This window comes from Notothenia coriiceps, unplaced genomic scaffold, assembly GCF_000735185.1.
Source record: "Notothenia coriiceps isolate Sejong01 unplaced genomic scaffold, NC01 NC01_scaffold00037244, whole genome shotgun sequence".
In the NCBI taxonomy this organism is placed as follows: domain Eukaryota; kingdom Metazoa; phylum Chordata; class Actinopteri; order Perciformes; family Nototheniidae; genus Notothenia; species Notothenia coriiceps.
In genome coordinates, this window is record NW_011369945.1 from 22,267,157 (window position 1) to 22,278,598 (window position 11,442).

At 40.5% G+C, this 11,442-nt stretch overlaps 3 protein-coding genes across 5 annotated transcripts in view; all 3 read left to right on the forward strand.

The window, feature by feature from the left end:
* Positions 1-11,442, forward strand: part of ptpn9a (protein tyrosine phosphatase non-receptor type 9a) — a 411,924-nt gene that overhangs the window by 48,628 nt on the left and 351,854 nt on the right. The gene's annotated exons all lie outside the window — the stretch shown is intronic.
* sarnp (SAP domain containing ribonucleoprotein) lies at positions 2,414-7,909 on the forward strand. 3 transcript variants are annotated; one of them, XM_010793962.1, is made up of 11 exons: positions 2,414-2,521; positions 3,944-4,073; positions 4,282-4,325; positions 4,415-4,488; positions 5,028-5,079; positions 5,288-5,361; positions 6,245-6,288; positions 6,458-6,486; positions 6,578-6,646; positions 6,734-6,859; positions 6,968-7,909. In XM_010793962.1, exons 1-11 carry the CDS (start codon positions 2,489-2,491, stop codon positions 7,007-7,009), a joined length of 717 nt encoding a protein of 238 aa, XP_010792264.1. In that variant the 5' UTR covers positions 2,414-2,488; the 3' UTR covers positions 7,010-7,909. The 3 variants fall into 3 exon arrangements, with proteins under 3 accessions (XP_010792264.1, XP_010792265.1, XP_010792266.1); XM_010793963.1 differs by having other exon boundaries at positions 3,944-4,043; XM_010793964.1 differs by having other exon boundaries at positions 3,944-4,043; positions 6,461-6,486.
* Positions 9,423-10,919, forward strand: LOC104965022 (cyclin-T1-like). Its single transcript, XM_010793961.1, has 3 exons — positions 9,423-9,613; positions 10,488-10,569; positions 10,654-10,919. Exons 1-3 carry the CDS (start codon positions 9,441-9,443, stop codon positions 10,861-10,863), a joined length of 465 nt encoding a protein of 154 aa, XP_010792263.1. The 5' UTR covers positions 9,423-9,440; the 3' UTR covers positions 10,864-10,919.

The window sequence follows — 11,442 nt, forward strand, 5'->3', positions numbered from 1 at the left end:
AACAGATACTCTGCTGATCAGTGCGGCAGAACAGCTTCATCACCTCGTCGTGACGAGAGCAGATGTTCTCCTGGAGCTTCTTGGAGGGCTCCACCAGCTTGTGTTTTTTAAAGACAGGTGATTCATAATGAGGCTGGAGGTGTTGGTCACAGTAAGAGGCCAGACACACGAGGCAGGACTTACAGGCTCTCAGTTTCCTCCCAGTGCACACATCACACGCCACATCTCCAGCTCCAGCATAGCAGAGATCAGCAGGAGCAGGTGGGGGTCCAGTCTTCTTCAGCTCCTCCACTAAAGCTGCTATGATGGTGTTTTTCAGCAGGACAGGCCTCGGTGTGAAGCTCTGCCTACACTGAGGGCAGCTGTGGATCTTCTTCTCATCCTCTCCATCCCAGAAGCCTTTAATACACTTCATGCAGTAGCTGTGTCCACAGGTAGTCGTCACCGGATCCTTCAGTAGATCCAGACAGACCGGACAAGATAAGATTTCCCGGTCCAGCTGAACTCCTTTCTGCGCCATTTCAGCTCTCAGTGAGAGCGAGTGTGTGAGTTTCACTTCCTGAGAACTGAAACTATGAGCTGTGATCTGAACAACATGTGTGGGCGGTGAATTTGGCCTATCAGCTCTTGTACTTTACGTTTTGGTTACACCCATCCTCCTCTGTGTGGATCTAAAGGGGAGGAACCAGGACATACAGAGTGGAGCTGGCTGTGTCTGAGAGCAGGAAGAAGAGGGAGGGCTCATCAATCTCTGACTCATTCCAGGAGGAGTTGCAGACACTCTGAACTGTTTCCTCCTTCACAAACGGAGCCTCGCTTATAACCTGCTCTTCATTTGAAAACAGTCTTCAGCTGAAAAATATCTCCTGTCCCCTCAGACTTTTGTAGCAGATAGCTCCGAACTACTAGTAAAGGTAGCACGTTACAGTTTCAGTTGCTAACACACACATCTCACATAAAGCATAATTATTTAAACTCACACTCAAAGAGCAAAACCTCAGCTCAAATCTCCAAAACTCTAAACACACTTTCAGCTCTGCACCCAGTTTGCAGTTCTGCTCGGCACTTTGTGCAAAACACTGCACACGGTTCTAGTAAGACACAGACATCTGAAAAATTAACTTGTTTGCCATTTTCAAAACACTGCCATTAAAAATGCTACACACATGAACCAACTAACAAATATGCATACCACATGACCGTAAACACCAAACTGCTTTATTGTTGACTCAGCAATCAGGATGTAAGCACTAGAAAAAGGCTTCATGTGAGAAATGTATAAAAACAACAATGGATATATGGACAGCAGCAAGAGGAGGAGGTAGAGGGAGGATGAACTGAAGTCAGTTGAAGAGATATTTGCATCATAACGGTTGAAGCTGTGTGACCGTCAGGCTATAGGTCAGGGGTGTCCAAATGTTTATCACCGAGGGCCACATACAGAAAAATATACGATGGGATGGCCCACTCACTAGAGGTATATTACCTCATAAGTTCTGTTCAAAGTTAGCAAACTCAATCAAATGTTGGTAAATTATTCTTGTGAGTGTTGGCAGCTCATCCCTTAAAACAGAAACCTCAGATTGATTATAATAAGGAGAAATAGGATGGGTGTATTTCAAGCTTGTTATGTAAATAAGTTATTGGGATTTTTATCTTATCAACTAAGATATGTTAGAAAATGCTTCCAACTTTAATTGACTGAATTTATTTGAAAAGTGTTCTTATTAACACATGAATACTATACTGTGTAATGTATTTTTACATTTATATTTAAAAAGTAAAATATAAAACAAGCACAAGTTTCATTTGTGGGCCGTATTCCATTGTACTTTTTTAATTTGCTGAGGGCCGATTCAAAATGGTCTGCGGGCCGCATTTGGCTCCCGGGCCGTGGTTTGGACACCCCATGCTTCTTCTGCAGGTTGATGAGGGGCTGTAGCCAGACCCAGATAGGTGGTGAAATGCAGACTAAGCACTCTTCTTTCCTCTTTTTTTTGGTAAAAATATTTTTTGTATTTCTTTTTCCTCAAAGTTTTCCGTTCAATTTACTGTATTTGACCCAGGCATAATTTGTGTTTACACAACTATAACTATGTATGGTGCATGCATATTGCACCTTTTCTCTTTTGAAGACAACTAAAAGTATAACAACAGTATATTTGTGTTAATCTGCACATATTTTTGTAGACTTGATCAATCTTTATATGCAAAATCTCAACATACAGAACACCATACTTTTCAAAAAGTGGTGGGGAAACAATTGGCCAGCCATTTCAAAAAGTTGTGGGGACATGTCCCCAGCGTCCCCAGCGCAGATTACGCTCATGGTGACAACCTGTTTAATAAACAACAACATGCAGTTCGTCAGTCCGTCCATCCCGTGGCGCTGTGAAATAAAGTGAGTCAGCGCCCAGGGGTTCAGAAGGAGAGACGCTGCACTCTGATTGGAGGAAGTGACCAGGAAGTGATACATCAACAAAGAAAGATGGCTGAAGTGATAGAGCTCCAGAAACTTAAGGTACGTACTGAGAATAAATATGTAATTATTACAAACATTGAGTGCTTTTATTAGTTCGTAATATGTTGTAACAATCTTTAGTTGTAATTCCAGAGAAGAAGGATACGGATAAATAGGGTTTTTGAAGTATAAAATGTGCCCGGCTAACAACCGGCGTGTTGTTCATTCAGCTGCGGAGCTAGCCGAGCAAACCGCTCCGAGACACGCTACAAACACACCGTTGACAACAATAAGCTGTTGGGAACTAGTTTATATTAACACAAAGCGGTGTGGTACTTATTTAGAAACGGAAATGTATCTCCTGCGGTTGGACGTAAAGTGTCCCGCCATCTCGGCCCAATTAAATTCGCAACATCATGTTTGACCTCCCACGGTCATAATTCATGTTAGCCAAACATTAGCCGGCAAATTAAATGACTACTGTTCTGGGATGCTATTTCAAAAGCTCTCTGAAAAACGATATACTGAAAAGCTAAGTCCTTAAAATGCTCACACAGAAAATATCATTGAACATTTCATGCTTAAATCATGCCAACAAATACCGTAGTATCCGCTTCGCAAATGTGAGTATTGTGAGTTTTTCTTTGTCCACTCAGGTTTTACAGGGAGTTCCTCTTGGTGTGTTGGACTGTTTATCCCACAAAACAACTTCAAATTGTCCCGCTGTATTTATAATGGGACACATGATTGATTATAGAAATAATAGCCGCATTAAATTAAAGCAAAAATGTTTACTGTGTGGTCCTTGACCAAATAAATTCTTATTCGAATAAAATTCATGGAATTGTGTCTACTGAATTGACTTTGTTGTGATCTTGTCTTATAAACACTTGTATTTAGAGTAAACCTCTATTAACTACACACTTTTTTCCCCCATTTGGGGGTATCTCCATGTGGATAATGTTGGAAGGAAAGTGAACAGGCTTTCAATCTTTTGGTCAAATCACTTTAATTTCAACAAGTCAATTGTTTTAATATTTTCAAGACACTTTGCGTAGGCTACCACCCAGCTCGTTAAAGGAAAGGAAAACAACTTCAAACCAGATGTGTTTGGTCAAATAAAGGTATTTATTAACAAGGAGCTTAGATATTTAATGCAAACTAAACTACATGTTCTGTGGGAGTGAAATCAGGTTTTATAACCGCTTGGCACAGTTCTCTGAAGCTACCTTAAAACTAGATTTACAAAGCAATACAACACAAATAACCATTATCAGCTCAGAAATGATAACAACAGGCAAATTGAAAATCGATGACGGCATCGCAATTTTCAAAAGAGCCAAGCTGTTCCAAGCCCCCAAATGAGTCGGGCTAGATAGCTCTGTGATCAGACAGGGAGGAGATGGGCAGTCTCATGCAGGCGACTACACATCCTTATCGGCACACAATCAAATGAAAGTGCTGTTCCTCTTGTTGTCTCAGCTTGCTGAACTGAGGCAGGAGTGTGAGGCCCGAGGTCTGGACACCAAGGGAAACAAAGGAGAGCTCATCGCCCGACTGCAGGCGTACCTGGAGGAGCACGGTGAGACGACAGACTTCACACTTAGACATGGTATTTATACTTGGTTAACTTGGTGGATGGAGTGAAATCTGAAACGCATGGACTTGATTTTTTTTTTTTTTAATTTGCCTGCCTACATTTTTGATTTAAGATGGTGGTATCTCTTTTCTATTCCGATCAATATCACGGATATCTCTTAACTGTTTTTTGTTCCTGCTCTCTGCTGGTTCTAAACGTCTCCTTCCCTTAATCCCAACAGAGGAAGATGTTGATGTCGATGATGTGCTGGCAGAGGACACGGAGGTAATGTGATGGCTGTTGTTTTCACTCGCCCTTTAAAATCTGATCCATTTTGTGAAGTAGTTGTAAACGTTTACATTTCTTCTTTTTAGGAATTCACTAAGGTCGATGGTGTTGATGGTGCCGACGATTTGAAAAGCGAGAAGGAGCCTACTGAGGAAGAGACGTACGTTATTTTTGTATTTAGTTCAATACAGAAAAAATAAACCTTTTTATATTAGAATTATTTCATGCAACGTACTTTTCTTCTTTTTTTTTCTTTTTCTGAACCCTACTTTGTCAAACACATATCACATACCCCTAATGTGTTGCTGGAGTTTTGACCTTGAAATATATTTTAAGCTTCAACAACCAGAAACCCTCACTCTGCTTCTAAGTGAATAACGGGGACACCAATTTTTGAAATTGATCTGCTGTGGAGTGAAAACGCTGCGTCCACTTTAAACTGAGTTGAAGGCAGTTTGAAGGCACTTTAAACAACAGTCTTCCACCTTGAATTGAAGGTGTTTAAATGTAATGTTATGCCCAAAATGCATACATCTAATTGACATTACTTCATTTCGGGTATTATTAGTTATCAGGGTTAGTATTTAAATGTCTGACATAGTTAGCCCCATACTCATAAACACAGGTTTAAAACGAGTCTTTAGTTATCACCACTAATAAATGTTTGGTCCTCTAACTTCTTTGTGTCACTTCTTTCAGAGCTGAAGATAAGAAGGTGGTGAAAATCGTTCCTCCATCATCTACTGGTGAAGTACGTATGACAAGCCTTTAATCTACACATCTTAATACAGACGTTAATGCATCATGTGGGAGTGATATCTGATCTTTAAAGACCAAGATCATCTATCCACGGTAGCTTTCAGCACTCATGTGAAAGAAGAGAGAAAATGCAAATATTGATCAGCAGCAGCAGAGAGCAGCTTTTGTTCTGATTCAAACACTTCCCTTTTGTTGAGCAGAGACTACAGAAGAGAGCTGAACGCTTCAACCTGCCGGCCACAGCTGAAAGCAAAAAGGCCATCCGTGCAGCAAGGTAGGACGGGATACTTCCGGCTTTTACTATTTTATTTCTGTGATTTGGCCGTTATTCTTACGGGTAATAATAACAATGGTCCGTCCTTCTTGAGATTAGAGGGGATGTAACAGAGGGTGTTTCTCAATGTCGAGGACGCTTGCTTGGTAGCACATGTCTTCCGAGTCACTTGCTTCAGTAGCGAGGCAAGAATCCTTCCTGGCATTCGGAAAACGAAGAGTGGAACAGGCGAGCAAGTGTGCAGGTGTGCGTCATATGAGAGGCCCCCGTCACAGATTTGAGGGAATTCGTCCGTGCGCAAAGCATTGTGGGGATTTTAAGACCGGAGTCTACACATGTGCAGCCTCCAAATTTCTCCAAACGAAGTACGCCGGGCTCGGTAGAATTCCAAGTATGCTGGACATTGGAACAGTCCTTCGGCGGCACTCGATGACGTAGTATGCTTGAAATAGTGGCTCTGGAGCAGCTTTCCTCGACATTGAGAAACACCCAGTTACTAAAAACTCCAAGGTTAACAAAACGTACTTTAAACAGAAAACGCATATGAGCAGTTACGGTGTTAAAAATAAATACATACAAAAAACTGAAACGGAGCATTCGTGGGGTCTATCTGGCATGCACTCAGTAAATGCCCCATGCACTCTATTTGTTTTTAAATAACTTCATGTCTTATTTGGGAATCTTTTCATGTTCTGCACTGCACCCTTTTTAAAAGTCAGCTCATATCACTCCGGGAAGCTTAGTACATAATACTTGAAGTGTGACCCTGTACACTTCAAAATAAAAGTCCATGCCCTCCACAAACTGCGGGTATTAGTCCACTGGATTTAAACTAGTAAATGTATTTAGCAATGTTGAAACAATGATGCTCCTTTTTGTTTAGGTTTGGTGAAACCACGGAGAAGTCCGCTCCAGCTCCCACCGCAGGTTAGTCTTTTCCTCAACTGAATTTCTATCTTCTCAAGGAACCAAAACAAAAAAGATGTGTAGTTGACGCCTCGTGAAGGTTTTGTCATTTCACATTTTAACTTTTGAAGCTTCTGTCGAGGTATTTTCTTATACCGTTTCCCACAACTGTATTTCCTTGTGTTCCAAGCAGGCGGTGTTGCGGCCGCTAAAGCTCCTGTAAGTGTTGCATAATTTACCCGACACATCTCTTGAATTCCTCTGCTCAACGACACGATGTTGATTAAAACCTTTCTGATGTCTCATGAAGGTGAACGTTGATCAGCTGAAGAAGAGAGCAGAACGATTTGGCATGAACGTCTCCTCCGTTTCACAAAAGGTGACGACCAGCTTCAATATGATCATGTTTCAACTCTTACATTTAGCACGGAAAGTGATGCTAAATATGTTTTTTTGTTTTTTTAAGATTGAAGAGGATGAGAAGCTGAAGAAGAGGAAGGAGCGGTTCGGGGTCACGGCAGCTTCAACAGGTGCAGTTGCTGCAGTGGCTGCAGTCGCTACAGCCGCTTCACCCGCTTCACCCGAAGTAGAGGTAGGTTTGGTTAGCGTGTTACTGGTTAGACAGGATATGTTCCTACAATGCAACGAGTTAAACAAGAAATAGATATTGTGTATTAATGTTCTTTCTCTTTTCCTACAGGCAAAGAAAATGAAGCGTGCGGAAAGATTTGGGATTGTGTGAAAAACATTTTAGAGCCTGTGTTTTTTTGTAAAGCATTTTCATTACTGCACAACCGAGATCCCGAAAGACAACAAATGACTCCGATAGGACTCCTGTCAATCAAAAGTATAATTTAGATCCAAAGATAAATGGATGGGTTAGACCCTGTAAAACAAACAAGAAAATAATCTCAAACAACTGAATTCAATCTACTTCCTTTTCATTTATCTTACTTTTTCTATTCAATTTGAGAGGTGTTTATAAACGGAAAAGGCATCATCAGTTTCTTTCTATTAACATCGATGTTCACGCGTCACTGTTTTTTCAAAGCTGCATTAAAGTTCATTTACAGTCTTTATCCAGAAACCTGCAGTATCTCCACAGTCAAATCCTTCCAGCTGTTTAGCGGAAATAATTTAATCTCTAAGTCTCAGGAAATATGTGCTGTTCAATCTTAAATCATAATGGGGCACTCGTCATCCACTAGAAAGGTCCCGAATCAAATGAGGAAGTGGAGGCAAAACAAAAATGCATTTATTGGGAGAATCTACAGGAAGCGTGAAGGCCACTTGAGTGTTGACTAAGCATCATAAAGACCAGTGAGGCTCTAACTGATTGGATAGATACAAATAGGAACTCAATCTGTGTCACATCCTAGATTAAGCAGGAACTAAAAGCAAACTAGTATCTTAATACACTTATACATACCACACGTAAATACAGAACTATGATTTTTCTGTCTGTTAAGTGCTTTAACTCACTCATTTGTCTGTACCTGTGTATTTAATTGTACTTTTGATTTATCAGACAGCCTATTGTTTTTTTCTGTGTTTTATCTTTGGGATTCCATTGGTTCACTGCTTCAGTTATCTGTCCATTTTATAACATTTTGTGATTTAAAATAAATTGTTTTCAACTTTTGGATATCTGCTTCTTTTGACTCTTGGTTGTTGTTTTGGTAAAAAATACTTATTTATTGTATCTGTGTATATCTTTATTCTATCCACAGTTTGCCATAGAGAGTCACAGACTGGACTTGATAAGTGACAGAAGATACAAATAATTAAAAGCTTAAGTAATGCTTAAAGTAGTTAGTTAATAACTTGGATACATAGATAATATGCCCGACCAAAAGGGTTTACAAAACACCATTATTTTTGAACGTAAATTACAAATAATGTAACAGATTCTTTTTTTTTAACCAAGTTTTATAGGTTGCAAACTTTGCTTTTTATTTCTATTCATATAGTTATATAACTAACTGTTAGGATACAACCGAAAAAAACGTGATTCATTCTCAACGTATCGTAATTGTTTTCACTGGACACACTACTGTCACTAGACATTAATCTGAGTAGCTTACTTTGCAATTGAATGTATTAGTTTCATACAGAATGGAAACTATTTTAGAGTGGTGTCATTACATGTCATTTGTTAGACGCTTTTATCCAAAGCGACTGACATACATTTACTGTGGACAATCCCCACAGGAGCAATTTGGGGTGAAGTGTTTTGCCCAGGGACACAACGACATGCTGAATGCAGTGGGAGTCGAACTTGCTATCCCCTGATTCGAAGTCCAGCACACTATCCACTGAGCCCCAGCCTCCTTGGTGTTATTCAGTAACTAAGTACATTTAATAGTACTGTATTTAAGTACATTTTTTGAGATACTTTACTTAAGTATTTCCATTTTATGCTACTTTGTACTTCAACTTCATACCTTTACTTACTTTGAAGATTTTTGATTTTTTTTTTACGTGAAATATAATCAACTCTTAAATCAGACTTTAGTTCCACCTGGAGCAAAATCACAAGCTACCCTTTAGTATACAAAGTCATTAAAACTAGCTTCACCTTTACCGGCTTTGATAACACTTGTAATGCATCAATAATAATAATCAGAACATTTAATATATATTATTCTGAGATTGGCCAATCTGCATAATGAGTGCTTTTGGTACTTCAAGTTTAATTTGATGCTAATACTTGTTCTACTTTTACTTGAGTAACATTTGAATGCAGAACTTTTACTTGTAACAGAGTATTCCTACACTCTGGTACTTCTCCCACCGTTGCTATTTTCTGATATATACTAATTTCCACTTTCAGTCCTCACAATGCAAATATATTACACATCTAGATTAACTTAATAATTGTTTACACTCAGGGTGACTATTTGTTCCATCCAAAAGGAAGAAACTTGAGTTTGTCTTGCATGTGCAGAAGAACTGACTTTTAATATATATTGTTGCCAAAGAATAGAAAAATAATTTCGCATACTACACATAACATACAAAGGTTTTCCATTCACAGGTTCTCATTAATGTTTCAATGTGGTGTTTTATCCCCCCCTGCTGGTCACTGGCAGAGCTGCACCGACCTTACTACCCTGGCTGTGACGTATGTTCCTGTGACGCGCAGAAATTTTAAACTATCGTCCTTCTCAGTGATGGCGGCTTCGTTTGGTTCTCTCCCTGCAAGCTGTAACAACAAATGGTACTACACCCGGGAACAGATCGACAACAACCCGTCTAAGCGAGCTGGACTTGATCCGGACAAGGAGCTGTCCTACAGACAACAGGCAGCCAACCTGCTGCAGGACATGGGACAGCGGCTCAATGTGTATCTTTTGTCGGAGGAACGATTTGCGTTCACTTTAGCTTGTTGGTTAGCATCATTAGCTTGTTGGCTAGCGAACTTTAGCTTCCCGTGAAGCCGGTTCAGCGGAGAGCATGGCTGCTACTTGTTGTTGTGTCTAGTTCGAAGGTTTTTTAGTTTGTTTGTAGGGTTTACATTAGTTTCAAGCGGTGGTTTGTGGTTTTACAACATTAACGTTAGCTTACAAGCGTTATCTAAGAGCGGCGTAGTTTGCTAAACCACGAAGGCCTGTGTGGTCGGCGGGCCTTCGGGACGTTAGCTTTAGCTTTACCTCTGACTGTGAATGCTAGTAAAGAACATGTGTAGCTAAAATGGGTAAACAAGGTTAACACACATGATTTTTTAGTGTATTAATGTGTATACTTCAGATTCGACCACTTCATTTGCAAAAACAACCATTCTCGGCTAACATGTGAAGCTAGCTGTTGCTCTGCCACTGGTGTGTTATTGAGTTTTAAAAGTCATTAGCAGTATTAAAGCTCATTCACTTGTGTTATTTTACATTTAGACCCATGACCCAGGTTCTATTTCCGATGTACATATAGAAATTCTGCTAAGTGTTTGGTGTATTTATTAATACACTTATGTAAGTTTTGATCTGTTAGTGAGATTTAGTATGTAATGCATGAAATTGTGTAACTGCATTAGTTGAACTAGTGTTTGTTTTGACCTACCAAGGGACTTGAGAAATAGTCCAGTACCTACATCTGGTACAATGCATGTCTTTTCCTAATGTGTAATTGATGTTGTCGTTAAGGACCCCTTAACTAGACCTAATGCCGGTGTTGTGATGTACTTGAACTCTTTGCTACATTATTCCTCAACTCCTATTTATCAGGTCCCAACTTACAATTAATACAGCCATTGTGTACATGCATCGATTCTACATGGTCCAGTCTTTCACCAGATTTCACAGAAATGTAAGTATTTGTTGTCTCTTTAAGCTCAGACACAGTGGCGAGTTAGTTCCTGTGTTGAACTTATTTTTGTTTTACCCTCATCAGGTTATTTCTCCAGCCGCACTCTTCCTCGCTGCAAAGGTTGAGGAGCAGCCCCGGAAGTTGGAACATGTTATCAAGGTTGCCCATGCATGCCTCAATCCTCAGGATCCTTCACCAGATGTACGCAGTGATGTAAGTATTGGGCTTTGGTCAACATTGCCAGCAGTTGTGCTCTATCTCCTCCTAAGATTACCTGATGTGGTAGAGATTTAATCTCCGCAGTATTAAATCTTAAAGGTCCCATGTCATGGCCATTTCTACTGATCATAATTCCATTGTTGAGGTCTACTAGAATAGATTTATATTCTGCAATTTTCCAAAATCGCATTGGTTTCTCATACAGCATCTCTGTATAGTATGTGTATTCACTCTCTGTCCTAAACGGCTTGTTGGAGCTCCTGCCCCCCCCCCCCCTACTGAGCCCAGTGGCTGTCTGTAAGACAGCGAAACCCAGCCCGAACACACACACCCGCAGCCTGGCTGGGAGTTTGTGTGTGTGCTCACACACCGACTCACAGCCTCGCCGCGTCCCGCCGTCTCAGGGAGGAGAAATCGGCGGAGCTGCAGCTGAGAAAAGATTGAATGTGTGAGGAAGTCCGTGGATTGGTCAATTTGGACCAATCCACGAACGTAACGGCTCCACGGATTGGGTCCATTTGGGTATGGGCACGTCACAGTACCCAGGAAGTAAACAATGGAAAAAGAGAAACCTCCAACGAGGCGTTCTGGGGCAGCATAGACAGGTCTTTTCTGTGTTAGAGTTTTACTCCCTACAGGGTGTACTTTGAGGGT